Source organism: Melozone crissalis, unplaced genomic scaffold, assembly GCF_028551555.1.
Source record: "Melozone crissalis strain CALT ecotype California unplaced genomic scaffold, PUWL_Pcris_2 ptg000061l_1, whole genome shotgun sequence".
Classification (NCBI taxonomy): Eukaryota; Metazoa; Chordata; class Aves; order Passeriformes; family Passerellidae; genus Melozone; species Melozone crissalis.
The window spans coordinates 8,369,679-8,397,543 of NW_026535839.1; the positions used below are offsets into that span (position 1 = coordinate 8,369,679).

Sequence of the window (27,865 nt, forward strand, 5' to 3'; positions counted from 1 at the left end):
AAGCCAAGACCTCTGAAATCAATGGGAATCTGTTTTATGTCCATGCTTTTTTGATTAGACTCTCAGCAGTTCATTTAATACAAGATATGAAACAATTTACAAGGCTAATTTATGTCCATTTTTTCCAAAGTGTACATGCTTTGCAGTATATAATGCTGTAAAATAAAATGTGTTCATAACAGCCAGGCTAATTTGCAGCAGATTCTCAAAATCTTTTTGCAGAGGCAATATCAATTCCAGTGATACTCTGCATACTTAAGTTGTTGGATATTTCAGCTACTAGTAATGCTTCTAAAATTGAAATGAACTTTTAAAGTGCATCTAGTGTAACATTTATCTCCTGCTATCAATATGGGATGCTGTGAACTATTTTGCTAGATAGGGCTAATAACAGCAGCTGATTTTGCAGCACAGAGGTTATAGAATGAACCTTCTTTGCACCTTATCTGATTTCAGGTCAGTCAGCCCTTTCTGAGGAGAAAGAAACACAGGCTTTTCTGCAAAGCTTCTCAAAATAAAATATTTAGTATTGTCCACAGGCTGAGGAGTGATAACAAAAGAAACACAGCTGGAATTAAAATTCTGCTCAAAAAGAATGAAAAGCAGCAGCACTGAGAATTTCTCAAACAAGCCTATCAGTAGCTGCACACATTTCTGTTCAATTATACTGCCTTTACTTCAGAGTTAATAAAAATCTACTACATAATGCTTCTTTATGGAGATTGATGGACATGTTTCATGCTAATTCCATCCTGAGTTAGTAAGCCTTTATTTGCCATGTCAAGGCAAAAATGATGGCAGGCAGCCTAGCAGAAATGCCAGCACATACTTTCAAATGTCATTAAGTTGCAAACCAAATTAAACTATTGACCAAATTAAAGTGTTTACCACACATGCCATCTACATCTCACTCTTGGTAAAAGGCTGAGGTGACACCTCAAGGGATCCAAGTGCATTTTACAGAACTGACACTCCTGGCTCCCAGGAGAGACTGCATGATAACATCTGTAAGGGGCACAGATGTGACTTCCCCATGCACAGGAGTAGGGAAAAAAAACCCACAACAACTGGCAAATGCAAAGAAAAGCATCAAATATTGTTGGAAATATTATTTACTTCAGCAGAGTTGTATTTGATCTTATTTATCATACCATTCTGAATTGGAAGTTTGCTGACATGGAGAAGCTCTAAATCTGGAAAGATTGTCCCCAAGGGATATTCTTGTCCCTGCTGATACAGAAATGGAGGTTCCAGTGGTTCAGCTGCCAACCCCAGCACAGCCACAGGCTGGTTCTGACTCCAACAATCACATTCAATCTGCCCACAGCTCCAGCCACAGCAGTTCTGCAGGCAGCATGGACACTGGGGCAGTGGACAAAATTCACACTCCCAAATTTCTTTTGTGTACCAAGACAGGACTCACAGCTCTTGTTCTATTCCTTTGCAGCTATCAGCCTCAGACAGCTGAGTTTCCCTGCATGAAATATCTAAGTGCTAAAAAGTTTTCAGCAGCTCACTTTTTGACTAGCAAAAAAGACTGACAAAACCACCTTGACTTCTTGTTGTCACTTTGTCAGTACTTAGTGCCTGATGGCTTTGATTTAGGTTCAGACACTCTCAGCAGGAAGGATGCTCAGTTCCCAACAGTGAGAACAAGGCTCCTGGGTTTTGACCAGTTTGATAATGGCCTTGCCAAACAGAACAAACATTACCCTGGCTCAGCAAACTGCTCCCAGGGATGTGTGAAGCTGGTACATCTGTTCCTTCCCTCCGGGCTGCTGGGCAGGCTCAGCACCTCTGGAGGCTCAGCCCTCAGAGAATGTGGAATATACAGGATAATTCAGAGCAGCTGCTAAACAGTCAGCATCCATCCTCACCCCCCAGACACCAACAGGCAAAACTGCCCAGCCAGCACAAAACGTGCTAAAATGAACACAGGCATCTGAGGAGTTGATTTCATTTTTTTCACATTAGTCTGTCTTTACATAAGGGGCATTTCGCTAATTGGCATGATTCAGTTAAATGAGGAGGTATTTTGAGATTAAAAAACATAGCCCAGCTGTTGGGCTAATGGAATGGGGAGCAGGGTCATAAGCCACAGAACTGAGGAAAGGAGCTGTCATGCTCTGGAGGTTACAGTTAAAAATGATCTTGGGAAATGAGAGGAATAAGTAAGGCAACAGTCAGTACACACAAAAACAAAGCAGCAGCATCACAAAGCAGAAATCAAAGTAATAAACACAAAATGGGGATTGACTAGGTAGAAATAATACAAAATGAGATCCCAGCATGTCAACAAACTGCAGGCTGAATAGGAATCAAAACTGTCAAGCTGCTGCAACAAAACTAAACTCTTTGAACTGGAGTGTATTATCAGGAAAGTCTTAACTAAAGCACAGGAGATGATTGTTCTGCTCTATTAAGCATTGTTGATACCCTCAGTTGGCACATGTCTCTGTCTGAGTAAAAGTATGAACAAGGTACACAGGATAAGAAGGTAAAATGAGGATAAGAGTTCAGGAGGGGGACAGTAAAACTGATAAAATTTTGAATATGACTTCAAAGGAAATGAGAATTCCCATTCAGATTCCAACATTGGGGAAGCAGTGGGAATTCATCCCCCACCTCCCTGGGAGAGAATACGGTGAGCAGAAAGCCAAGGCAAGAGCTTTGTTTCTGGCAAGATGGTTTCATGTTGGAGAGTTTTACAATTAGAAGACTGAATTTCTGTATTCTGAAGAGACAGCTGGGTTACAGATTTTAAGTAAAAGAGCACAATGAGGAATGTGCTGATTATCCTTGAGGAGTCCATCGAGTTTGAGTGTGAACATGACCCATCCTCATTTTCCTGGTCATCTTTAGACACCCTAAGTGTGAGACAGAGGTTCTGGGGAGTGCATGAGGGACATTTACGTGTAATTCCATGCAATCAGTGTGTGGCAGTCATATTAGAAATAATTTTTCCTGTGATTGACTGTAGCAGCAAAAATTACTCCAAATTTTCAGGCAATATCTTACTTCTTTTAATTATCAAGTTTTGTTAAAATTGGTTATAATCCCATTTCAGTGGTACATTAAAGTAAAAACACTACCACATCTTAATATGACAAAAATGTAAGCCAAATGTCATTATATACACATAGTATATAATGACACAGCATACTGTAAATCTAGAGCACATTCATTTTAGATCATGTTTGGAGTGACAGTTAGGTGGAGAAGATAAAAAGAAATTTTGAGAGAAACCGTAAGGGCTGGATTTTGCAAGTGAAGGAAAAAACTAAAATAACATATTATTTTGGCTACTTTTCTATTTCTTTATGAGCAAATAAGGCAGATTAGAAAAATGATCATTCCCATCAGGAGGTTCTGAAAAGATAAAAAATAGATTAAACTGCTTTTGTCTTTTTGTTTGAATGTACAAGCAACAGAAAGCAATTTCAGTTCAGAGAGGCTGAAGGTAAACAACAGTAATCTTCAGTTTCATTTTCATTCTGGCAGGTCTCCTTGCTGATGCTTTGCCCTTAATTGTTTTTCTAGTTACCTGGTTGAGCATAACTGTGTGAGATCATATTTAAACAAACTCACTTTGTTTTCTTAACTCCTGAAGAACCAACATTTTTTCCACCCTGGATTATGCAGTTCTGACTTCATTAAGTAAAAGGTTGACCTTTTAGAGTTTTTTTTTTTGTTTGGCTAAGATTTTTGGTTGTGTTTTTTTTTAAACTTCACATTCTTAGCATTGCTATTTTCTGCCTCCATGTAGATATGCAATTTTTGACAGCAAGCCCTTCATTCATGATTCTCAGCTGCCCTACAGTCATGGAAGCATCTTGCTGCTCCCTGATCTTATCTTTCCCTTTCCCCCTGATTATTTCTGATGTTACCAAAAACACCAGGTGCCCACGACATGGGGGCTGATCTGACCTTTCTGATCACACAGCAACTCCTACAAAAAGACACTGAAAAAGCATTAATGGGAGCAATCAACTCTGCTGATGGGGAACACATCAGCACTTCACAGGTGAGAGGGATCCGTGCTGAAGCAGTAAGAAAACAGATAATAGTTGGGATGGAGAGAGTCAAAAGTAGTAGAATGAAAGAAAAGGCTGAAAAGGCAGAGAAAACAGCAAAGTTCACAGAAGCCAGAAGATACAGTACTTGAAAACGCAGCAGAAATGCTGAAGGAAAATGAAGCCAAAACCCAGACCCAATTAAAAAAAAAAATCAACGGATTTAAGAAAGTCTTATCCTGAGATTCAACAGGAACTTTCAGTCTCTGAAGTAGTTCAGATGAGCCAACCATTCTGCTTTATTGCATCCTGTCTTTTATCCCAAATAACTTCATCTCCCCTTTCATCCCCTAAAAGTCTCTATATGTAATTTTGAAGTAAATAGAACCAAAAAGAATGTAAGCATCTGGGTTAAAAATCTGCCTCCACAAGGATAAATGACTGAATTCCCATTGACTACAAAGAGAGTTGGTGTTTCATCCTCAGAACATATTGAGCATGTGAACTTCAGATCCTGCAGGATTACATAGAATCAACAGTGTCAAAAAGATATCATCACTTTTTTTCTTATCAATTTACAGAAAGTAGTATCTGAAGGGTACACAGAAGTGCAAGGTTTTTTCATTTGAAGGAAAAATTGGATAGAATTTGCATGAGCAAACTCAAAGCTTTATAAAAGTTCACTTGGCCACATGGGACAGTGCAATGGCAAGAAGCTGGAAGAGCTGAAGGAACCTTGGCAGTGAATAATGATGAAGTCCCAAAAGGGATGTGGGGAAAACAGGAAGGTTTCATCCTCAGTGGAAGCTTGTGGGTACTGATCAGTCCAGGGCAGGGTGAGCAGAAGGCTGAGGGAAGATGATGTTAAATTGCAATTGGCTTCTCAGTGCCTGTTCCACCCGCACCTAGAGGGGCTCCTGCTCCTCCCTTTCTGTTAGCCCAGAACTGCCTCATTACTGATTAATGAGCACTGAACCTCGATTCCTGATTTGGTACTTGGGACCATCAAGGAGGCAGAACCTGAGTAGGATGATGGACTACAGGGGAAGAGAAAGAATGAGAATTTTTGCAACTGTTTCTTTTTTCCCCCTGAGGAGTTCTACTGAAATTAGGAGGGCAGTCCCAGTAAAGAACTGCAGAGTAGCAATTCATGGAAGTCACACGTGGACATTTAAACTAAGCAGGGGAGGAGAGGAAAACGAAAATTTTTTTATTCCAATTACATGCACATGGAGCTAAAACTCAGTTTATATGATCTCATCTCAGGATCCCAAGAAGCTGACATTAGAGCTGGAAAACAAAACTTTGTTTCAAGATTCTCAGTCTGATTTCTAATGGAGTTAGGGATGTGAAGGATAGATTTAACTATTAGACCATCTTGTCTCATGGTCTGTGCATTGTTTAAGAAATTCCAGGAGTGGGGATTTAAATAATCTTCTATAACTGCCTATGGCTGTTTTCTATTGGTAGTTAGAGACCAGTCTTGAGAACTTTCCAGCATGGCCAGAATGAGACAAAGAGGTTGTGCAGACTCTTCAATCACAGAAGTGCTGCCCTGAGTCAAGTTTAAGTAATAGTTATTCTTTGTCCCATTGATATTTCACTTGTTCACAATGCAGAAAAAAAACTCAGTCCCTCCACATAGCAAAGAATTTTCACCTTCCTTTCTTTTATTTAAATTTATTTAGGAGACTATATTCAGACTGCACAAATCAAAGCACATAAACCAAATCATCAGGGGCGTCTCATGACTCAGGGAGAGAGGTGTGCTCACTGAGAACACATAAATCACATGGGAGTGATATCCAGCATGCAAAAGGAATGATTTTGGGCATGCACAATATTTTAAAGATCAAATTGTCATTTAAAGATGCAAAACCTTTCATGGTAATTCTTATGGTTTTTGTGGGTTTTTTCCATATCTATATCTACTGTTATATTTTAAGGGAATTCTTCTCTAATAAAATTCAGTAATTTAATGCACTGATGGCAATGCTGATTCAATTTTCTGCTTGCTTAAATATATTCTAAACCCATATTATAAAAAATACAAAATACCACTGGCTCTAGGTGTAAAAATCTGTACTTTTAATTATCTATGTAGCCAGAATTAATGATCCAGTAATAACTCTCATTTGATTAACTGATCAATCATACTCTATCTGCACTACTATAGCATAATATAGGCATCCACTAAGAAAACATTAAAAAATAAAAGATCAATTGGGTCTGAGCATGGATTAAAGGATTATTTGACCAGATGAACGCAATGAGGCTGAAATTATTTCAAACAATGTGGAAACACCATTTGTTTCAAACATCCTCTTCTGTGAGGAAGAACTCAGGGATCTGTGGTTAAGACAGCACTGAAAGGAAACATACCAAGTCTTCATATAAAGAAAAAGCCACTACATTTAAGGTGACATCCAGTTGTTTATCACTTCAATGGCACACAACATGAAAGTTTTCAATTCAAAGGCCTGAACTGCAGAAAAGGAAAGTTCAGGTGACAAATTTCCAGTGGTTAAGAATATCAGAATAAATTGCTGGGGAGACTGTGGACAGTGAGGAAACGTCAGGAATGATGCAGATAGGGTTGATGCTACATTGGGGGAAGAGGTGAATTACTTAATTCCTTAAGAGTGTCTTGAGATAATGACACACCATGTCATTTCCAAAGCTTTGCAAGTTTACTGGATTGAGGAAGTGATGAACTAATTATTTATATGAAAAGATTCTGATAGGATGATATATCTACTAAAGTAAGTTTTAGCTGGATTTATAGTTTGTTCCCTGCCATTTTCATCTCTAGCAGATGAGGTGTGAAATTGCTTCAGCAGAAGGACTCAGCACATAACAGCATCAGACAGCATTTAGAAGAACAGGACTGTCAGGCTTCAGGATCGTGCTGAGCTCATCACTCCCCTCTGCATCTGCAGTTTCCTTGTTTATGCCATATTTTCTAGGGAACTGTGGAAAACAGATCTGGTCACATGCTCATTTTTTTCATGGTTGGACTACTGACACTTTTTCAGTCTCTGCAATGAAATTGTGCCTGAGAAAACAGCACTGAATGGCAAAATTACAAAATGGGGGATGTACACACAATCCCTCTTCTTCATCTGCTTTATTTACTTTGAGAATTCTTTCAAATCCATGACCTTATAAGCATTTGAAGAATGAGGTTGGATACCTCAGACACCACAACAAGAGAGAGGCAAGGAGCCCACAAGGTGCTGGCCACCCCTCAAACACCCTCAGCAGAGCTGATGGAGGGATCTGAGCACTGCTCTGGCTGTCGTGTGAAGGGAAGGCAGAAGATGAGAAGAGGCCTCCTAATCCCCCCAAAGTGTCAGACAGTTCTACCAACAACACCAACACTGCTTTTGCACCTTAGTGCTTTTATCTGAGAGGAGAAATGGCCTAAATGCACAAGCTAAGCAATTAATCAAAGCTTAAGAAGCAGCCACATTTCCCCTACTATTGCCATAATGATGCTTACATGGACAGGAAAATGTACATGATCCAAATGCCCAGTAGCCAGGTTTAGATCAGAATGACTAAAAAAGAGAAATACCCAATGAACATGTGTTTTCCATCCAAATTATGTAAGTCTCAGCCCAATTTAAATGACTGTAACTTCACCAAGGAGCCTGCACGTAGCTGAGGGCAGAATTTGACACTGATGGAATTCTGCCTTTGTGTTCTACCCCTCAGTAATCCATTTAAATCTATTTGTCATACACTCCATCCAGTTTCATAAGCTTAAAGGAATTTTTAGTACATCCTTTCCCAAAGAAAAAAGGATGCAAAGGAATTAATGAATTTAGAGTTAATGCCCAACTTTATTTGTTAAGACAGGAAAATTATATTATAATTCATTAAAATAAAATTCATTCACCACACATATCCAACCCTAGGCTCTTTATGTGTCAGAGATGTCACCTAAATTCACACCATTTGGTGGAAAATAAATGCTACTAAGTTTTATTAAAATACTTGTTAAACCACATCTACCCTAATTGAAATACAAGAAAAAACATTGTAATTACCTCCCTACTAGAGACCCTACAAAGATTTTAATGAATTTTTTTATTTAGTCAGCATACCAAAAATTAATTTCTCAACTAAGTATTCTTATCATTGAGGAAATTGCTGATTTACATAATAATGGTCTCTCATAATTATTTAGTGCTTTAAAAAAAACAAGATTGTAAATATTTCAGACTCTAGTTTTTAATAGTTTCCTTTTGAAACCTCTTGTGCCAATGTACTGGACAAACACATGGAGGGAAATAATGAAATAGAATTTAACATAGACATCCCTAAAACAAATAAAATTTTTCACAAAAAACACCTTTGTTCCAGATGTATCTTTAATTTTTCACTCCTTGCCTTCTCCACTACACAAAAAGCTCTATTTCCATCTCGTACAACCTTGCTCCAGCAACCTCCTGAAACCACAACCCGCCTTTCACTGAATACTAACTAAAGTGAGATAAAAACTTCATTATCCTAAAGGTGTAAAGGGTATGGATTCAATATTTTAATTAAAGAAAAAAATAAAAATAATTGAAAACCTGTACAGAGATCACAGAATTCCTGTTATTTCAGAAAAGCTAGCAAAAGACTCTTTTCTCTCTACTAGATTGATGAAAAAGACAGCATACTAACAGGAAGGCAAAAATCAGCTCTGCCAGGGGACTGCCACACAAAAAATCCAATATTAATCTACCTGAGCCTTTTTCAAAGCATTCAACATCATCTACTGCGTACTTTATTTTTGCTTCTCTCAGCTTTCTCCTTCTTCCTCATCCGTTCCCAACTCAAAAGAAAACAGTAAAAGGGACACTAGCACAGGTTTCCAGCTCCTGAAGCCTTTATATTCCAACACACCCTTTTTCCCACTAAAACTGGGTAATGTTCAAATACTCTGGCAAAGTATGACACAAGGGCTGAGGAGTGTGTTCCAGGAGATCCTTTCTGCTTAAGGGACACTTGTCATGGTTATTTAATGCCACACATTTCCTCCAAGGTCTTGTCTTCATTTGAAAGCCTGGCAGAATTAGTTGTTCTTTAATATTTCAGAAAATGTGGATAAAGCAATTTCCAAATATCTTATGTATAACTAACGTGAGCTGTGTCCCAGTTGAGATCAGTGCCCAGAAGAGGCCCTGTGTGCATCTTGTCTGCACCTGGTCCCATCCAATTTTAGGCCACTGGAGGTTAATTAGGCTCAGCCAAACCTCAGAGTGGCTTCCTAATCTGAACACAGACAAAAGGAACAACCACCTCCAGCTTTTGGGTAACTGTGCAGGTGAGAAAAGTTAAGCAACCACGTCCTTTCTTTAAATCTGCAGCCTGTGAAGTTAACTTGTTGCATTTTTATAAAAGCCATAAATATAGCCCTGGAGTGCATTCCTCCTCCTGGGCTCTCTGCTTCTTCTAGATAGGTGTTCTCTCTCTCCTCTTTCATCTCCAACCTTTATTTCTTTTCCTGTCTCAAAAAATGAAGTACCTGACTGACTGACACGAACAGGCCTATTTCCAAATCATATCAACACCTTCATCTGCCAAAAAGTTCCTCTTCAATGCAATTTCCAAGGCAGAGCTCTCCACACCGGGCGCCTGCCACAGTTCCATACATCAACATCCTGCTCACAAATGCACCACATGACACTAACAGGGAACACAACTTCCCCTACAAAATCAAGGGAGAGCAAAGTAATAGAAACTGAAAGAAGATAAAATGTTTCATAGGTAGTGGAACACCAGCTGATAGCAATTTCTCTTTCAAGCCACAGTATACTTAATTTATTTATAGGCATTGGGAAAAATGTTATTGCCACAGCTCTGTGTAGGAAAATACACTACAAGTGCCACTTCATGAAAAAGCAGCTTAGATGTAGAAACATAAGGAAAATTAATAATGTTTCCTTAAATATCAAATCCCATTTCTTGCAATAGAATAATGATGAAGCCAGGAGCTATGTCAGGCAATTAGGAGGGGGAACAATTAAGTACAGCCTATGGCCAGCACACAGCAATGTCATACTTAGGAGTTCTATTGATGAAGTATCTAAAGTTGAAAAACATAACTCATTGTCTTCATGTCTAAACTATCACAATAAATATATTTATGTTTCTGACACTGGGATATATCAGTGACATTAACATCCTCCTGGTATTTTTAAAATAGACTTGTGCTTTTTGTGACTCTACTTGAACCTGGCTTTTCATGGTTTTGCTTTTATCTTCTTTGGGAAAGCTAAACATAATCTGGATTTTGAGGATAAATAAATCCATTGGGTTAGACTGAATTAACTATAACCATATGCTAGAGTTGAGAACAGGATTAACAAAATCATGGCTACTGGATTTCTTTTAGCTAACACTGAGTCCTTAGGCAGCTTTATGTCCACTGAGACAAAACCAGACATTTTTTGTTAGATGCCTGTGTTTAACACTATGATGTGCAGAGGTTCTTCCCTTTCGGTTTTGCAGACTTCTGGTTATGTCAGTAAGCTTTCACTGGATTTAAATATGAAAGGTCATTCAAAAGGTCCCACTGAAGAGAGAAACAAGCCTCAATCCTGGAGCCCTTCCAGCAAAGATACATTTGCTCTTAGAGAATATGTGCCTCTTCTAAGGAATTTTAAACCCCAGCAGTTAAATAAAGGATAAACTCCATGAACACACAGATAGATCATATAAAAATAATTACAATGATGCTCACTTACACTGCATTAAAGGTGGCTGTAATGTGCAATGATCCCTAGGACTGCTCTACTGTACATCCAGTTACCACAGAGTTCTGTTTACTTGTTACAGATAAGATGGGAAGTGAGAGATTGATTTGATTGCTCAGTATATAAATTAAAGCTATCCCAGGAGTAGAACATACTTATATTGCAGGTTTTATTGTACTGCTTTGCCTTGTGATTAAAGTGAATCTAACACTTCCACATTTTGGGCAGTGCAAGGATGTACATCCAAAAGGAAACAATGCTGCTACTGATCTTCCCTGGGTAAAACAGAATAAACCCTCAAACAGACCTTCCGAGGAGAACAGCAGATATAAAATTTCAGTCTTCAGATTTCCTGTCCTTGCACTTCAAAGAAATATACGTAAATTTGACAAGCCTTTCAAAGCTGTTGGCAATAACTGCTAAACACAAACAGGTGTTGATGCTGAAGTCCATGGATATATTACAACCAGAGGACTCAGAGAGAAAAGATAGAATGAGATCAAATGACTAAACAACACTTGCCAAACTAACTTTCAACATACTATGCTTAAGGAATTTTTTAGTGCAGAACAGCACCAGAATATATTTGAAAATTTCCTTTATTCATCTTGCCATTGACTGCTTAACATCAGCAGTTTGGAGTTTAAAGTAACTTTCCAAATGACCAAGGCCACAAAGCCAGAATGCAAACAATCATATTAGAGAAGAAATAATATTATTTCATGCAAATATGTTTAATTTGAAGCAATGAGAAGAGGAAGTAAGATGGCTGTGATTCACTTAGTGCTTTGATGACTTGGGCACTTAGGTTTACAGCAGAGGGAGACTTAATTCCTAAATACATAGGTATCATCACATCTTAGCTCATGAATTGAAAAAGAACAGGTAATGGATTTTTCACCCAGATCTTTAGCCTTAGGGTTAAATCACAACAAAGAGCTACTAACACCAAGTACTATACCCCTGGAAGTGCTCCTGACTGTGAGAAAGCAAGAGAGAGGGAGAAGCAGTCACAGAGAATGGGCCTCCTTTTGCCAGTCCCTGTTTACATTCACAGAGCTCTGCAAGCCCATGACAGCCATGCTTAGTGCCTATCTTGCACTTTATGAACATTACTCACTTCAAATAAAAACCTGTATTTTTGCAGGTGGTGCCAAAACATCTGTCAGGGATATTGGTTCATTTATTTTTTATTCTTTGCTTTGACTGGAAATTTATTTTAAGAAATACTTCCTTCAGCATTTCTTCTGCGATTTTAATGGAATTAGCTGGTTTTCATTAATCAAATACAATCACAGAGTCACAGTGCTAGAACGGCAGTTCTGGGAAGGATGCTGGTTCCATTCCCCCTCTCAATTGTAGACCAGCTACCCCTGGGTCACTATCTGCAAGACATTTGTCTAACATGTTCCAGAGCACCTTGAACAGAGTCTTGACATTCTCTTTAAAGTATTTCCCCCAATACTTAAATATTGCTGCCACTATGAAGGCTAAAATTAATTTTCTTTGCTGCAGTGTAAAATTACTCTCCCTTGTTATATCCAGAATGGATGTAGAATCAGCCCTCCACCGGCAGTTAATTTTAAGTATTTGGAATCAGTATTTGTGCACTGTTTTGCTTTTTTGTGCTTTATTTTGGTTTGCCGTTTTGTTGGTTTGCTCCTCTCCTTCATTCCTTCTTCACAGAGGATATTTTCTGCAACTCTGATCATCCCTGTTTTACATTTCTCTGGGTCCTTTCCAATTGATTCCCAGTACCCAAGAATCCTGGTACTCAAATGTGGGCAATGTATTCCAGCCAAGGTCTTACTGGCACTGCTTAGAGCTGAAGGATTACTCATGGTTACACATGCCAGTGCAACATTTGCCTTTTTTTTGCAGCAGAATGACATTGTTGACTCATGTTCTATTTGTAATCCAGTATAATCCCCTAGCCCTTTGCTCCAAATTTATTACTCATTGGTTTTCATCCTGTTTTGTGCAGATGATTCTTCTTAGATAAGAACTTTGCATCTGCCTAGACTAAATTTACCCTTTGTTTTCAGAATATTTCTTAAATTTCTTAAGGCGACAGAATTTTATTTCTGTGCCACATTTAATAGGCAGCCTAATTTCAATATCTATAGTTAAATTAAAATGGTAAATAACAGCAAATGTTAAAAAGTGGGAAATAATACTGGACCCAAAAGAGATCACAGAGACCTCTACTCAATTTATCCTCCCAGCCTGGCACTGAACCATTGACAGCTACTACCAGTTTTCCAAGTGATTTTGTACCCACCTAAGATGTATTTCTTTTAGACAGCATTTCTTTAACTTGCTCATAAGGCAGTAATGGAAACCAATGTCAAAAATCTTATAAAGTCAAGATATGTGATGCTGCAAGCTTATTCCTGAGTCTCAAGGCCTGTAATTGTCACAGAAAAAAAACTGAGTTTAGTTTGGCATCCATGTCAGTTTTATTCACCCCCTTATCTTATTGATGCTAACAATATTTGCTTAAATATTTATCCTAGTGTGTAAGTTTTTTCCCCAGGATTTTAGGTTTAACTCACAGGATACATTTTCCCATTTTCTTCCTTTCCTTAATGAAACAAAAAAAAACCCAATGTTGCTTGTCTGTTCCCAATCTTGTACAATTTCATAACTTTTCAAGGATAATTTTTAGCATCTCTAAGATTATTTCAGCTGATTCCCTTAAACCATAGATCAATTCCAGCTGATTTGTAGATATCTAATTTACCCAAGCCTGTCCTTTCTCTCATCCAGAATCTTACATTCCAAATGAAGATAACAACTATGTTTCCACCTGGTCTCAGCAGCCCTTTTGTGTGAAAGCCAGAGCAAAGCCAGCTGCCAAAGCTTTGGCCTTCTCAGCAGTGCCTGTACAGGAGCATCTCTCTCCACTGAGCCTCAATCTTCTTGATTTCCTTTTCTTGCTTCTAATACAACTGTAAAAATTGCTATTTCTGAATTCTAGCTCACACATCTTGTTTTGTACTTGACTTTTTGGGTTGGGGCTACCATTCTTAAGAGTCTACTCATCTGTACTTTCTGTAGGCAACCTTTTGTCACTACAACCATTAAGGGTCTTGTCATTAGCCAGGCTCCTGCTTTTGGATAATTCATGTTTGTGCTTCCTACATTGAGCAAATGCTAATTATCCCTGTTTTTCTTCCTCTAATTCTTAGTTTACTTAAATCTATATTTGAAACAACTTGTCTTTATTTTGATCTTTTTCCCTTTCTAAAAATTCTCCATTATGCATTTTTATGGCTGTTGCCACTCTGCCTTCTACTTTTATTCTCCACAGGAGTTCCTGTTTTTCAGCTAAAACTAAATGACAGTAATCATCCATTAAGTGACAAGCATATAAACATGTTTAAATACTGTTCAAACTATTATTCTGACTGGATAGTGATTCAAGGGTCACTCTGGCATGCAGATGCTATACCATCCAAAATTAAAGTCAAATAAGATTTCAAAGCTGGAGACTTTGCCCCTCATTGGTTTGGCCTTAAATTAGAATACAAGCCAAATCGGTTTTGATAATGCTCTGTGGTTTCTCTCACAGCAAATAAGGAAGGAAGATTTCCAGGCATGTATTTTACAAACATCATCTTTAAAGGTCTAGGTAGGTTACCAAAAATGAATTTCTGTATCCTGAAATGAAGCTCAGGGAAGGAGACCTCTGCTCCCTGAGAGATGCCAAAGAGAGCAGGGTTGGGTTCTGTGATATTCCTCCAAAATCCCCTTATTTCAATGGAAGCTGGCTGAGCATGGGGAGGGCATGAATTTCCCTTTGAAAATCATGTCTGCTTCACAGTCAATGAAGTAAGAGATATTAAAAGCAAGCCAGCACCATTATTGACAAAACTAACAAGTGCTCCCCAAGTGCTAATAAAATTCCAGCCAAGCAGCCTATTGATCACTGCCTCTGCTCAAAGCACATCAGCCATAATGCAATCACACACAAGGACCCCAACCTGTCACTCCCTGTGCCATATTTAATGACAAAATTGGTTGCTTACAAGCTTATAAGGAATTTAATAATACTCTTCTAGCATGCAGAAAGAACCATGTGCATCTGCCTGGAGATGAGCAGCCATATGTGCTTGGAATGCATTTGATGGGAGACAGTATATTTCATGTGCTGCATCTCAGCTATTGTTTTTGGTTGATTCAGTTAACATGTTCTAAAATTGGACTGATTTACTGAAGATTTGCAAACATAATTCATGTGCACTTGCACTATGAATAAGCCTCTAAAACTAATTCAAGCACAGTCAAAAAATAAATTGCAAAATAAGTTATTCAATTGAAATCTGCCATCTGAGGCACTGTAATAGAAAACATTTATTATAAAACTAACATATTTGTGGCTTGAGATGTGTTCAGTACTAAACATCTCTTTGTGAGGAATTTATTCAGGCTTTTCTGAAAAAACATCTTAACTGGGCTAACAGAAAATTACATGCTCAAAAATAATTGGAGGTTCTATGATTTTCATCCTGCATCTCAGGCTTCCAATTTTCATTCCTTTTGTTTTAGAAGGCTTATGAATTTTGGGCAAACTTTTTTTTCTGCACAGCTGCAGAAGCCCATTTCTGGAGTCTAGATTTGTGATTTAAACACTGGAAAGACACAGGTTGGATGTGATGCACAAGGAGAGGAAGCACTGATACCAACACATTAATCTTGAAATGTAATGCTCCAAATTTGGTAAATTCACTTCACAGGGCTGCTGGGCTATGAAAGTCATAGGCTATGCTACACTGGAGCCCTCAGTCCACTCAAAAGCAATGTTTCCTCTTCAAAAGTGAGGGTATTTTGCTAGTTCAGCCTTTCATTAGTGCTCAAAGGGAGCTCTTTGAAATGAGAACATGTCTGTAATTAATAATGATAGTCAAGTCTAAATGAGTGTGTCTAACATTAGAGTCAGTCATTGATAGGTCCAATTCAGGCAGATAAAGGTTTTCACACAATACACTGGAATAAGGAGTCTGAATTTTTAATTTTTTTTTGTATTCCCTCCTCTCCAAGGGCAGATAATGAAAGCCCCGAGAAGGAACATCCCTGTCCAGATTTCTCAGTTATTGGGGAAGAGGATTGGGAATAGAAGTGAAAAGAACAACAAAGGCTGGAAGACAAGGGGGAAAGGTCAGACTGTTTCTAATCAAGAGCTTTTTTTTTCCCTGAAGTTTGGAACATTTGGTATTGCTACCACCAGCAATGGGTAAAATTGTACCCTGTTTGCAGCCAGTCCTTGTGCCTCAGTGCTGAAGGCAGAGCTGAGGGAGGGGACTCAGGCCAGCTCCATCCACTGCAATCATCTGACTGTCACAATCCAAATGGGAAGGGGGAAACTTGCACCTCTTTGGACAGAAAATTCCACAGTTCAATGGATGGTTTAAAACACATATTTGGGGAAAAAATCTGCGCCACCAGAGAATCACATTTTTACCTCTCTTCCTGCATCCTTCTAGAGATGTGTTAATAATAATAATGGCAGCTGAATGTTTTAAAGGTGTTTTGATTCAGAGCTCATGCATCTGCAATACAAAGTACACCCCATTACTTCCACAGTTTCTATGTTCTGGGCAAAGATGCTTTTAAAAAGTCATATGGAAAACTGGACACCATTCCAAACTGCTTCCAGCAATTTTAGGGGTGGCTTCTAGCAGAATTTTTTAGTAACTTAAACTTATTTTTTTTTATTTAACAGTTCTCAATTAAAAGAATCCATAAAGTCTTAATGAGTTCATTTTCTGGCAAGTCTGAATAGGTGCTGAATATGAGACACATTTCAAAATCTCTTACTTGAGTTATGCTAAAGCTTTCCCCTATTCCCTCTTTTCTTTCTCCAAAGTGGATGAAGAAGACTAGCAAAGTATGCCAGGTTAGCTGTCAAGCTCCTTAAGAACTCTCAAATGACCTTGTCAGGAAAAAAACCCAACTCTTTGATTCATATTTCAAAATCTTGACTACCTGCCCCTTCTGCTCTTCTGCTTTCTTGCTTCTGTTACTATGACAGAATCAAGTTCAATATTAATGACCAGCAATCATTTCCAGGCTGCAAACTCTGCTGCCTTCTGCAGTCCAAGTGCCTTGTTAGCTCAACTCTGTCAGTAGATCCTTACTTTTGTATTGGTTTCTGCTGGGTTAAAGATGAATATAAAGCTGGGCTGGTAGCTCAGCTGAAAAAAAAAAACCCTCTGATCACTCAAGTGCCCTCTGAGTTGCAGTTTGAACCACTCAAGTTGACTTCCCTTGAACAGGTTTGTTATCAAATACCTCGTGTCACTCCCTAGAGGTTTCAGTGAAAGCCATGAATGCTTTTTTTACAAAACAAGGAATTTCTTTTCTTGAGACAAACACTCAGGTATTTCTCTCCACACTGCGAGCAGAAAGCAGACAGCTTGATTACACTGTTATTGTTTTTCAATGCACAATTAAATAATTCATCCTGCTGAATAAAGCCAGCTTTTTGTTAGAAAAGAATACAGAGTTGGTTGGATGCAGCAGACTTCTTTAAGAGATGCAAATGAAGTACAAGCCTGGAAGCAGAACTCTGCTGATTTTCAAAACCACTGATCACTGTTGGTTTTTAAATCTGTTAAACCTGTGGAATGCTCCACTATCTTTGTAAGATCCCTCTGGCAGTTACTTCTGCCTTCAGTTACTTCCAACCCTGCCCTCCCAGCCTGGTTCTACACTCTGGCTCCACATAAAGACTTCACAATTAAAATATTCAAGCAGGATTTTAGATTTAGAATTGAGAAGTAGATTTTCAATATTAAAAACTCATAAACCTGTCCCAGAAAGTTAGTGTTTGCAAAAAGAGCTTTAGCTTGGTAACACTACACTTAGATTTTCTATAAAATCCCAAATCTTTTTTCATTCACCTACTGGAGAAGTTTTTTTCTCTTCAGTAACTAGGAAGAATCTTGGTCCTATGAGGTTAAAAGAAGCCTTTGAGATATCTCTCAAAATAACAATTGTGTGGTGAGAACACAGACCTGTTAGTGAATTCACAGGAGCAAGCTAGGGCTCCTCACCACAGGATGTGCACAAATTCTCTGGATATCAGAATCCCAAAAATATAAGATGAAAGCTTTTCTATCTTCAAAACCATACAAGAGCATAAGGGACATTTAAACTCTCCAAAATGAAACAGAACAACATGGGAAAAAATACCAGGGCAGGGAGAATGGAAAAAGAAAAACAGATTAAACAATTGTCTTGCAGCTCATGCTGCATAAAAGAGCTGGGACAAATTCTTCTGACTGTTCTTTTTCCTCTCTGTGGAAAATTACAGAAATTAAAGCTTTGGTAGGAACATCTGGGAAAGATAAAGCTTTCCTTCCTTCCTTCATCTCAGCAGTTTCTATTTTAATACAACTCCCTCTATATGTACATAAATATATCGTGTATACATTTACACCCATATACATACCTATATGCAAATATAAACTGAGGATTAGTCTTGTCAGCATCTGACTCATAGGGCCCAAAACAGCAGCATGTGATTTCTCTTCATTTTTTGGGTGACAACACTGGGATCAATGCCTAAAGACTCACATGCTCTGTGTGTATGTAACTAAACTAATCAACAGTTTTCAAACAATAATTTTTTTTTTATAATAAATCTCTCTAGAAATGTTTGAGTGGCTATTTTTAGCATTGTAGACAGGGCGGGTTTTGCCACAACCAAGAGTAGTGACCTATGTCAAAAAGAATGATCTACTGGCCAAATAAAACCCATTTGTAAGATTTCAGTGAGAAGAAAGCAGTGCACAGTTCTTTGTGCAGGGCAGAACACCCTGCTCAGACTGCACCCACAGTCTGCATTCTGTCTCCTGAGCAGAGACATCCACAGTGTCAGAGAAACTCTGCCCTGAAAAAGAAATGATCCTTTTCTTTACAAAGAGACAGAAATCTTAGCAGACATCCGACATATCCCTTCAAGGTATCCATGTGTGACTTTAGATTCTCTACAAGCATTCCTGCTTTTGCCCAGAGCCAGACATCTCAGTAACACAATATACAGGATAGTTTTAAAGCATGTCAGTTCAAAATCTCCCTGCAATACTTTGCCAGGATTTACCTTTTTGTTTTTTCTCTTGGGAAAACAGAAGGTCACAAGGCCTCCGAAAGTGGTAGGAGCATAAGTTGTATTTGAAGTCAATAGGATTTGTATTCCTAAATCCCTCGAATGCCTTTGAAAACCTCTGTGGATTTGTGTCTTGACAAAAGCATCAACTTTGCCTTTCCTTTGACACTGAAGTTTCATTTCCCTAAAGACAGAGAATCTACACTCCTAAGCTCTAACCCCAAAGATATTCCTGTGAGCTACAGACAATACAAGAACATGTTTGGCAATGAAATATAGAAATAGACACAAAGTGAAATTTTCAAAAGCACCTTCAAAGACTTCAAGTAAGTATTTTCTTCTTAAACACTTGAGTAATTTTGAATTTCTTTTTCCGAGTATGGCTGTTGTATCCAGTGCTATCCTGGACACAATTAGAATGGGTTTTTTGGGGTATTTTTCCTCTCCTTTAGTGGCTGACCTTGAAATATTTGAGGTACTGCCATAACTTAAACACTCACCAAGACAAAGTGCAAAATATCGTTTACAAAGCCTGCATCTGAAAGAGCAGCATATACACAGCACCATTTCCCTTTTAAAATCAGCCCTGAAATCCATGCATGACAGCTGATTTCAAAGAATTGGCCCCTTGAGTGTTAGAAAATGCAGTGGTTACATTTACAACATTAATTTAGCAAAGTCTTTAACATGAAAGAAAATGAACGTGAAGATCCCTGCTTTAAATTGCATGTTAAACCAAGATTCATGGTTACAGAGAATCTCTCTGAGCACACATTTCATCATTGAACAGCAAGTGGAATGGATGGGGATTTAAAAACATGGTGAAAAAATAGCGAGATGAGTCAAACTCTTCTACATAAACCACCTCAAGCTGTGACTAAATTGGGAAGGCGATGTAAATATGAATATAGCTCTTCACTAATGCATGGGACAGACAGAGGAAGGGAGGCATAAAGCATATGGGGATATCAAAAAATAGCAGAAGACAACCACAAAATGTGTACTGAGTTTACCTTGATCAAACGGCTTGTTTGGATTCCAGTTTCTGAAATAATCATCCTAAATAGGGATAGAAAAAGAAAAAAAAAATTAGTATTTTCAGTACTATTTTACACAACTAAATGAATCAACTTTTTGATTCTAACAGATTTAGCTGCAATAAGATAACACTATCAACATGTTGTGTCCTAAAGAGTAGTAAATGCAGGTTGGAAATTAAAGAATAAAAGGTCCTTGGATTCAGCACCTTGAATTTTTCTTCTGGATTGTTTTTGAAAGCATGCCCACTATTAAATATTTTTTAATAACTCTGTATGATTTCATGTTAGCCTACAGTCTATGAAAAGAAAGAACACAGTGTTCAGGTAGTATAACATGATCCACACCATCCTGGTGTAGTGAAAGATCAGCAGAGTAAATTCAAAGATACATCCTCACATGTAAATAACACCATTGTGAATGTATAGAAATACAGGAATAATACTGCAAACATTACATTTAAATAGTACAACAACTTCCAGGAGCACTTACAGTGAATATTTTTGTCACTGTTCCACTACTGAACTTGAAAAATTTTACAACATCTGATGTAAAGAGATCATTGTGCTGTGAGTGTTGTGGTTCTGTTTTACACAATTTTCACAGGATTTTACACTGGAGAAAGCAGGGACTGTCAGAGTGCTTGGCCAAATAATGATTGTTGCAAACTAGCCTCTCTCCAGAAAGAATGGAAAACTGCATGTATTGGATCAATCTGTATTCTGTGTACTTAGCAAATATTTATCTGAAGGCAGTGTTTCCCTGCTTCAGAGTGCCATCAACCCTAGTGCTGAAGAACTGGGAGTTAAGCCCAGCTGATATATCAATTTCAGCACACTCTGTGTATCTCACTTGTGTCCTCTTTCAGAGGACGTGATAACAACAGAATTATCTGAGATAGAGAAGCATAGAAAATTTCTACAGCACTGTCATATTTTTCTGCATATTAATCTTTGTTTCCTTTTTAATATGTCCAGTATTCTATATTCATTTCCTGAGGGATGCCACTAAAGAGAGGTATTCATCAAGCAGTCCAGAATGACACCGAGATTTCTTTTTCCTGCCAGAATGGTAACTAAAAACCCATCTGTGTGAATAAGAGACCTAAATTATTTCTTCCATAGGGCTACATTTGCCATTTATCTCCAGTAAACTGAATTTCACACGCTGTCATGCTATCCAGCTCACCCTGACCTGGAATATTTTGGAGACTTGGAAGTCAGCATGACTTTATGGGGTCAGAGCAGGCTGTTACAGGAGTGAGGACTCCACAGCCTCAGTGAGCATCATGAGATGCACTCCATGTTCCTTCCAGAACACTGTGGGCAGGATTGTTCTGGAGCAGGCAATCATGGCCAAATGCTGGGTTACATCAAATTATTCTGCATGACTAGCAGAAGGAAATGTATATTTTTTTTATCCAATATGCTCATGCTCAGTGTCATACTGACTTCATGGACAGTGATAATGTTCCTCAATAACAGCAAAGACTGCTACCCATAATTTATTTCAAATCCATCAAAAGTATCCTTTTTTTTTTCTTCACAAGTACAGGGTTTGGCACCAGAAGTAGAATCACAGGCTTGCCTTTGAATTTCACAGCTTTGCTAATACAAAACCCCCTCATGGTTATACAATGCTTTGTAACTGATGATGATGTACTGCTAAATTCACCAGGCATTAATCACTTTTCAGAATGTGTTGGATTTTCAGCGTTTATAGAGGAATTTTTTTCAGCAACGAAATATTCTTTTTTTTGCCTTCTTAAATATTTTGCAAGGTGTTGCTTTGCTGCTGGGTTTTCAGCATCAGAAACTGTTAAGTAATTCAACTCCCAGCAAGGAATTCTTATGCTGGTGGCATACGGAACCAGTTTTGAAATAAGGATTGGAATGGGGGTTTATCTCAATTTCCGTGTCAAAGGAATATTTTACAAAAAAATGCACCTTCCTCAAAAAAAACCCTACAACACAGCAATCTCTTCTGTAGATCTATTATTCCGCCTCTTCTCCTTCACGCAGGCCTGTTTAGTATTCCATTTTGAAAATTGAAATTATGTTTATTTTAGAATGTGCCTGAAACCACAGTGTGATAACATAGAAAATACAGGGAAAAAAACCCTAAAAGGTGGAATAGAGAAAACCTTTGAGATTTTCTATATATAAACCCCATCATTATTTATAGGACTAAATAATGACTATACATACATTTGAGCAATACAGTCAATAGCAGTTCAAAATAACTTCTGCAAGTTGGACAACTGTCCTGGTTTCAGCTGGGATAGAATTAATTTTCCTCTTAGCAGCTGGTACAGCACTGATTTGGGATGGGAATAATGTTGATAGCACATTGATGTTCTAGTTGCTGCTGAGGAGTGTTTACTCCAAGCCAAAGACTTTCCAATTTCCCAGGTTTTTGCAGAGAGGAGCCAGGAGGAAGAATGGCCAGGATAAGTGCCCCAAACTGGCCAAAGGGATATTCCACACCTTAAAGGCCAGAATAGAAACTGGGCTGAGTTGGCTGGGGAGAGATGGTCAGTACAGGGGGGCACTGCTCAGCAGGTGCTGAAAATTGTACTGGGCAGTACTTGTCTTTCTTATGGAATAATAAAAATAATAATGATAATGATGATGATGATGATAATAATAATAATAATAATAATAATAATAATAATGCTGTTCTTATCACAGCTCATGGGGTTTACCTTTTTCCCCCCAGTTCTCCTCCCTTTGCCACCTAGGTAATGGGGAGGGTGAGGGTGGTTGATTGGTACCTGGATTAAACCACAATGACACAAAATACAGAGCCTGGGCTTCACTTCAAACAAGAACTGAGACTGAAGGGTTGTGGCACCATAAAGGTGAAACTCACTCTGTGGATATGGGGAGCAGAAAATCTGTGTCACATTTAAATACACACCTCAAGCTCTGTCTCAGAAGCTGGCAGGGCTTTGTGCCAGTCCTCAGGAAGGGGTGAGACTTATAACAATATCCTCAAATGACTTTATTAGAAGGTGGAACTCTGTCTCTGAAGGAATATCATCATTTCACTGTAGCTTCTTCCAACAGAAAAGCAGCATGTGTATATATCTATCTATCTATACAATCGACTTGATCTATGATATTTGAATTTCCATTCAGTAAAAGACCTTCCTGACATAAATCTATGCATTTCCAAGCATTCTAATAGAGTTGATACTAATGTTCTCAAAATTCCTTATGCCTTCTGTAACAAATGAAACTTAAGCAATTTTCATATTAACATTTTAATTAATCAACATTAACACAATAGTTAACATGTATCAATGCATTTCATTTATAACAATATCAACAGTTGATATATTGTAAATATTTTTATTCACTCTATGGATATTTACAAGTTAAAATTGAAAAACCTACCTCAACTTCCTGAACACGTAAGCATTACAAATGAGAAAAGAAAAAAAGAATGAAATAAAGCAATATAAAATTAGGTTCACATTCATCAGTTATCTCCTTAGTGGCCTTTTAAATGTGAAATCACTTATTTCAGATGACCTTCACCCCCAAATGAAACAATTTTCTCTTTCTTTTCTGCCCTTTCCACCTCTGCTGCCATGACCTACTTTTTATCTGCTGCACTATTAGCCAAATGCCATTCTAGTAATGTGTTTCTTTCTTGTAGATCACCAAAAAAAGGCTTTTTCATTCCCTTTTGGCAGGTAAAACCACCAGAAAGTGTTTTCCATAGGCTCACCTGTACATAAATGGTATGAGAGAGACATAATATAATTTTTTTCTTAGCTGAATTTAAAGACTATTTATTGGATGGACTTTGAAGGAAATGCAAAACCAGGCACAGGGCCACCTCAATACAGCAGGTGACAGCAAGTGAGAAATATTTTTGATGAACAAATATTTAAAAATATATTTCTTCTTCCACAGAATTCACACTTAGAAGGTTTTGCCCATGGTTCAGAGACTGCATATGACTACGTCAATCTTTTAATTAACTGAAGGGACTGCACACCTAAAATCATGCATGAGAAGAGAAGAGCTGATACTGCAAGCCAAGGGTGGATCTTACTCCCTTTGCTAAATTCAGGGTTATAGAAGAGTGATGGGTTGGCTTGGCTGAGTCTCACATCACAGGTTAAATATTTCACTTCCAATTTCAGGAAAAGAAATTCAACTCCTGTCAAACCAGGCCCAGTGCAATTCTTGAGGAAATCTAGAGTTGTATTCTCCTCTCACTAGGTGTGGGTTAAAGCCCTTGGTAAGATCCTTTTCTGCCCCCTGGATGGAGTCTGTTGCCTGCCTGAGGTGGGCATAGCAAGGCAGGGAGCCCAGAGGCTCTCACACCGAAGAAGGCTCACCAGTGATTTCCACACCCCAATTAAATTGCGAGACTGCAGCTGCCTGTCCAGTTTTGCATCATGGAACCCTTCTTCCAGATTTTACCCTCAGGATATCTAACTTCGGAACCAGTTGTGAACATAATAAATGAAAAAATATAATATAAAAACAAATATAAATTGCTAGACTTGGGCCTTAGTTCTTCATTGCATTTTTATTATGTTTGTTTGAGCAATTAAGAGATTAGAACAAACACATTTTCACAGAATCACAGAGCTGGAAGGGACTGACAAGGATCATCAAGTTCAACTCTTAAGCAAATTGCCCACATGAGGATCAAAACAGTGACCTTGGCATCACCAGCACCATGTTCTAAAATCCATTTTGCCACACCATGCATAATAAATCCTTGCTTCTTAAGAAGACCAAAATGATCTTTTAGAATTTAGTATGTGGCTGTCAAATCTAGCCAACTTGATTGATGTGCCATCAACAAAGTCAATCAAGAGAATAATCATATCTTAAACTAAGTATGCAAAGGGCATGATAAAAACATTTGTTTAACAGTTCACAAAAAGTTTGTATCAGAAATTTCAAAATTCTCCTTCATTAGAACCCTTAGATTCATCAGAATTCATAGACTGGGTTCTGATTTGCAAAAAATATCAAGCCTTGAAGTGGACCTGGGTCTAATACAATTTCCTATTAGTCACCTCAGAAAAGCCAGCAAATAGAAATTGTCCCTAAGACCAGGACATTAATATGAGACTGCTCTTCTCTCCTACTACCCCTCTCATCACTACAATAACAATACAGTTAAAAAAAAAATGAAATTAATGGCAAAACCAAACATATTTATCCTCTTTTCCCCTGCCAGCTAAGAAAGCAAACAACAGCTTCTTGTTCTCCGGAAGTTTAAGTATTAAAGTTATTCCCACTAATCCTACTGTTTTGTCACTTTGAATTTAGTTATTACCTAAGACTTGATGTTTTGGAAGAGTTAATGAAGCATGGATAATTTAACACACAAACACTCTCTACACTTTATTTACTTGTCAAAAAGAAGCTCTTGCAGGATGCTCTTATTTATCAATACAGCCAAACATTAGTTAAATGCCTTCATAAATATTTATATTTGTTGCATTAATTGAACTTATAACTTATTTGTATGACTCAAGCAGAAATCAGATGCTGACTGAAAACATTCCCCTGATTTTGTACTTTTCAGAGGCAGCTCAGCTCAGTTTGCTTCCCCAAGCCTGGGAGCATCCCTCAGGACTGCAGGAGTCTCCAAGGCACAGAATCATCAGGGAAGGCTCACAGGGCCCTCCTGAGGAACCTCCTACACCAAGGAGGAACCCCAGGACTCACAGAGACCCCTGAGGAAGCAATCTTCACTCCCAGCCCCTCCTAGCCAACATGAGTTTAAATTTCTAAGTACCCCCAGGAGGGCAACTTATTAACACTGCTTTGCAGCCTGCTCACCATTTCCCTCTCTCACCTTCCATCTATGAATAAACCCTTCACCCTCATAAGGACCAGCTGGAAAAAGTGGTAATTACCAGCTCATTGCTTTTGTTAAAATTAGCTCCAGGAAGATGCAGCTGCATTTTCTGCCTCTCTACCTTGCAGTGCAGAAGATCATTCCAACACCAAGCAATGTTAAAGCACCAGCTGCTGCTTGCTAAAGTCAATCCAGCCTGTCATAAATATCCCCCCAAGGCATATTGCCTGTTTTAAGCAAATAGCTTGTGTCAGCAAATTACACATTATTTATTTATCTATTTATTCTTTTATTTGCTTAAGAGGAAGAGAATGTATTTTACCCACTGAGTACTCCAGTGAACAAAGCTCCCCAATGAGATCTCTATGTTAAGATATCTAACCAATTCCATGCTCTCTCACCCCCCCAGGAATCACAGAACTGCATCCAAACAGGAGGCTTTGGCTTAGTGAATTAGTAATGCTGCTGCTGGAAATATTTAGTTTTAAATTTTGTATGAGAAAGCTTTAAGTTTAGGGAGAAATGTCCCAAAAAGGCCAGGAATATCCAGGTTTACTGAAGGAGCTCCCAACATTGAGTGGTGACACTGAGAATCCATGGCAGAAGAAAGCAGTGTCACATGTGATGAAAAGTCTGCAGCGTCTGCCTAGAATGCTAAGTCATTAATAAAAATATAATGAATTGATAAAAGTATAACTATTCACATTAGATTCTTATATAATGGCAAGTACATTAACAGTGATTTATTAATAACAGTATAAAATTCATAAATAAATATCCTAATGAGGCCTCAGATGTGTATGGCATTGAAAAAATCCTTGACCATATGTTACAATCTCAGACTTCTCATCAGACTCAAATTCTCAGACTTTTGCTCAGATACCATTAATGTGCAACACCAACTTCTTTTGCCCATATTAACAGCCCAGAATGTTACTGTGTTTCTTATTTTCAAAAATTAAAAGGGTTTTTTGGTTGGTTGGCTTTTTTTTTCCTGCTATATTAGGAAAGATTTGCCACTCCTGTTTTGTGAAAAGACTTTTACAGAAGTTTCTACGAGTAATACTGAGAAAAGTCTATGCTGAAAGTTTCACCTTTCTTAACCATACTCACAATCATTCCCTGGAGTGGCAGCAATTTTAAAAATTACAATTGGGAATTGTACAATTGGGATTACAATATTTCCCAAATTACAATTGGGAAATATACAATTATATTTGGGGAAAAAATTAAATATTCCTTACCACTGAGCCCATATCAGCTAGAATAAAAATTGTAATTTCTTACAACTCAATCAAATGGGCTTTTATATCGAAATCTTCCAGCTGCTCTCTTGGGTTTTACAGTTGGTGGTTTTTGTTTCAGTATTTTATTTGGTTGGTTTGAGTTATTTTTTGAGGGGTGGGGTTTTTTTAGCTGTTAGGGTGTTTTGTAAAAAGACAAATATAGTATAAATTAAAAATATTTCTTCAAAAACTCCAAACCACTCTTTATTTATCCAAAAGCATGAAGCCAGAGTGCATGTCTCCAATGTTGAGGGCAAACAGATGCTGATTTTCAGTGCCTGTGCTCCAAGCGGGATGAGTGAGGCCAGCTGGGAGCCCCTGTGGCACAGCCCTGTGCCAGCACACATGCCTGACAGAGCTGATCTATTTGGGTGGCTGGGACAATCACACAACTATCTGTGCTGGAAATATCTAAAACTGGGGGACTGGCAGGGAAAAAGTGCCTTGGTTTTGTTATTCTTTGCTGTCCCTTTTGGCAGACTAACATCAGAACTACAATGCACTTCTGCCTGAACTCCTCCTCTCATTAGCATGAGCTACAATCCTGTTACCCCTGCCTGAATTAAATAATTCTCCCTAACTTCATAAAGCTTTTCAGAGGTTGTGCTGCAGGCTGCATAGCTCTCTTACAGCAAGCAAGGCAGAACTCCCAAGGGTTCCCATCCCAAGGGATGGACACTGTGATCCCTGCTGGGCTGCCAGAGCTGCCACAGCCCCAAGGCCAGACTGACCCCTGGAATGGGAACCATCAGCTCCCCCCTTCCCCAGCTGAGCAGCACCCACTCAGACAGGAAGGAAGAAGCAGAGCCAGAGATAACACAAATCTAT

The 27,865-nt window shown here is 38.3% G+C and overlaps 1 protein-coding gene across 1 annotated transcript in view; it reads right to left on the reverse strand.

Moving 5' to 3' along the window:
* Positions 1 to 27,865, reverse strand: part of SPOCK1 (SPARC (osteonectin), cwcv and kazal like domains proteoglycan 1) — a 262,026-nt gene that overhangs the window by 157,354 nt on the left and 76,807 nt on the right. The window contains exon 3 of the mRNA XM_054287845.1: positions 19,889 to 19,934. Within this exon, the coding sequence (XP_054143820.1) occupies positions 19,889 to 19,934 (46 nt within the window). The remainder of the gene's footprint in view (positions 1 to 19,888; positions 19,935 to 27,865) is intronic.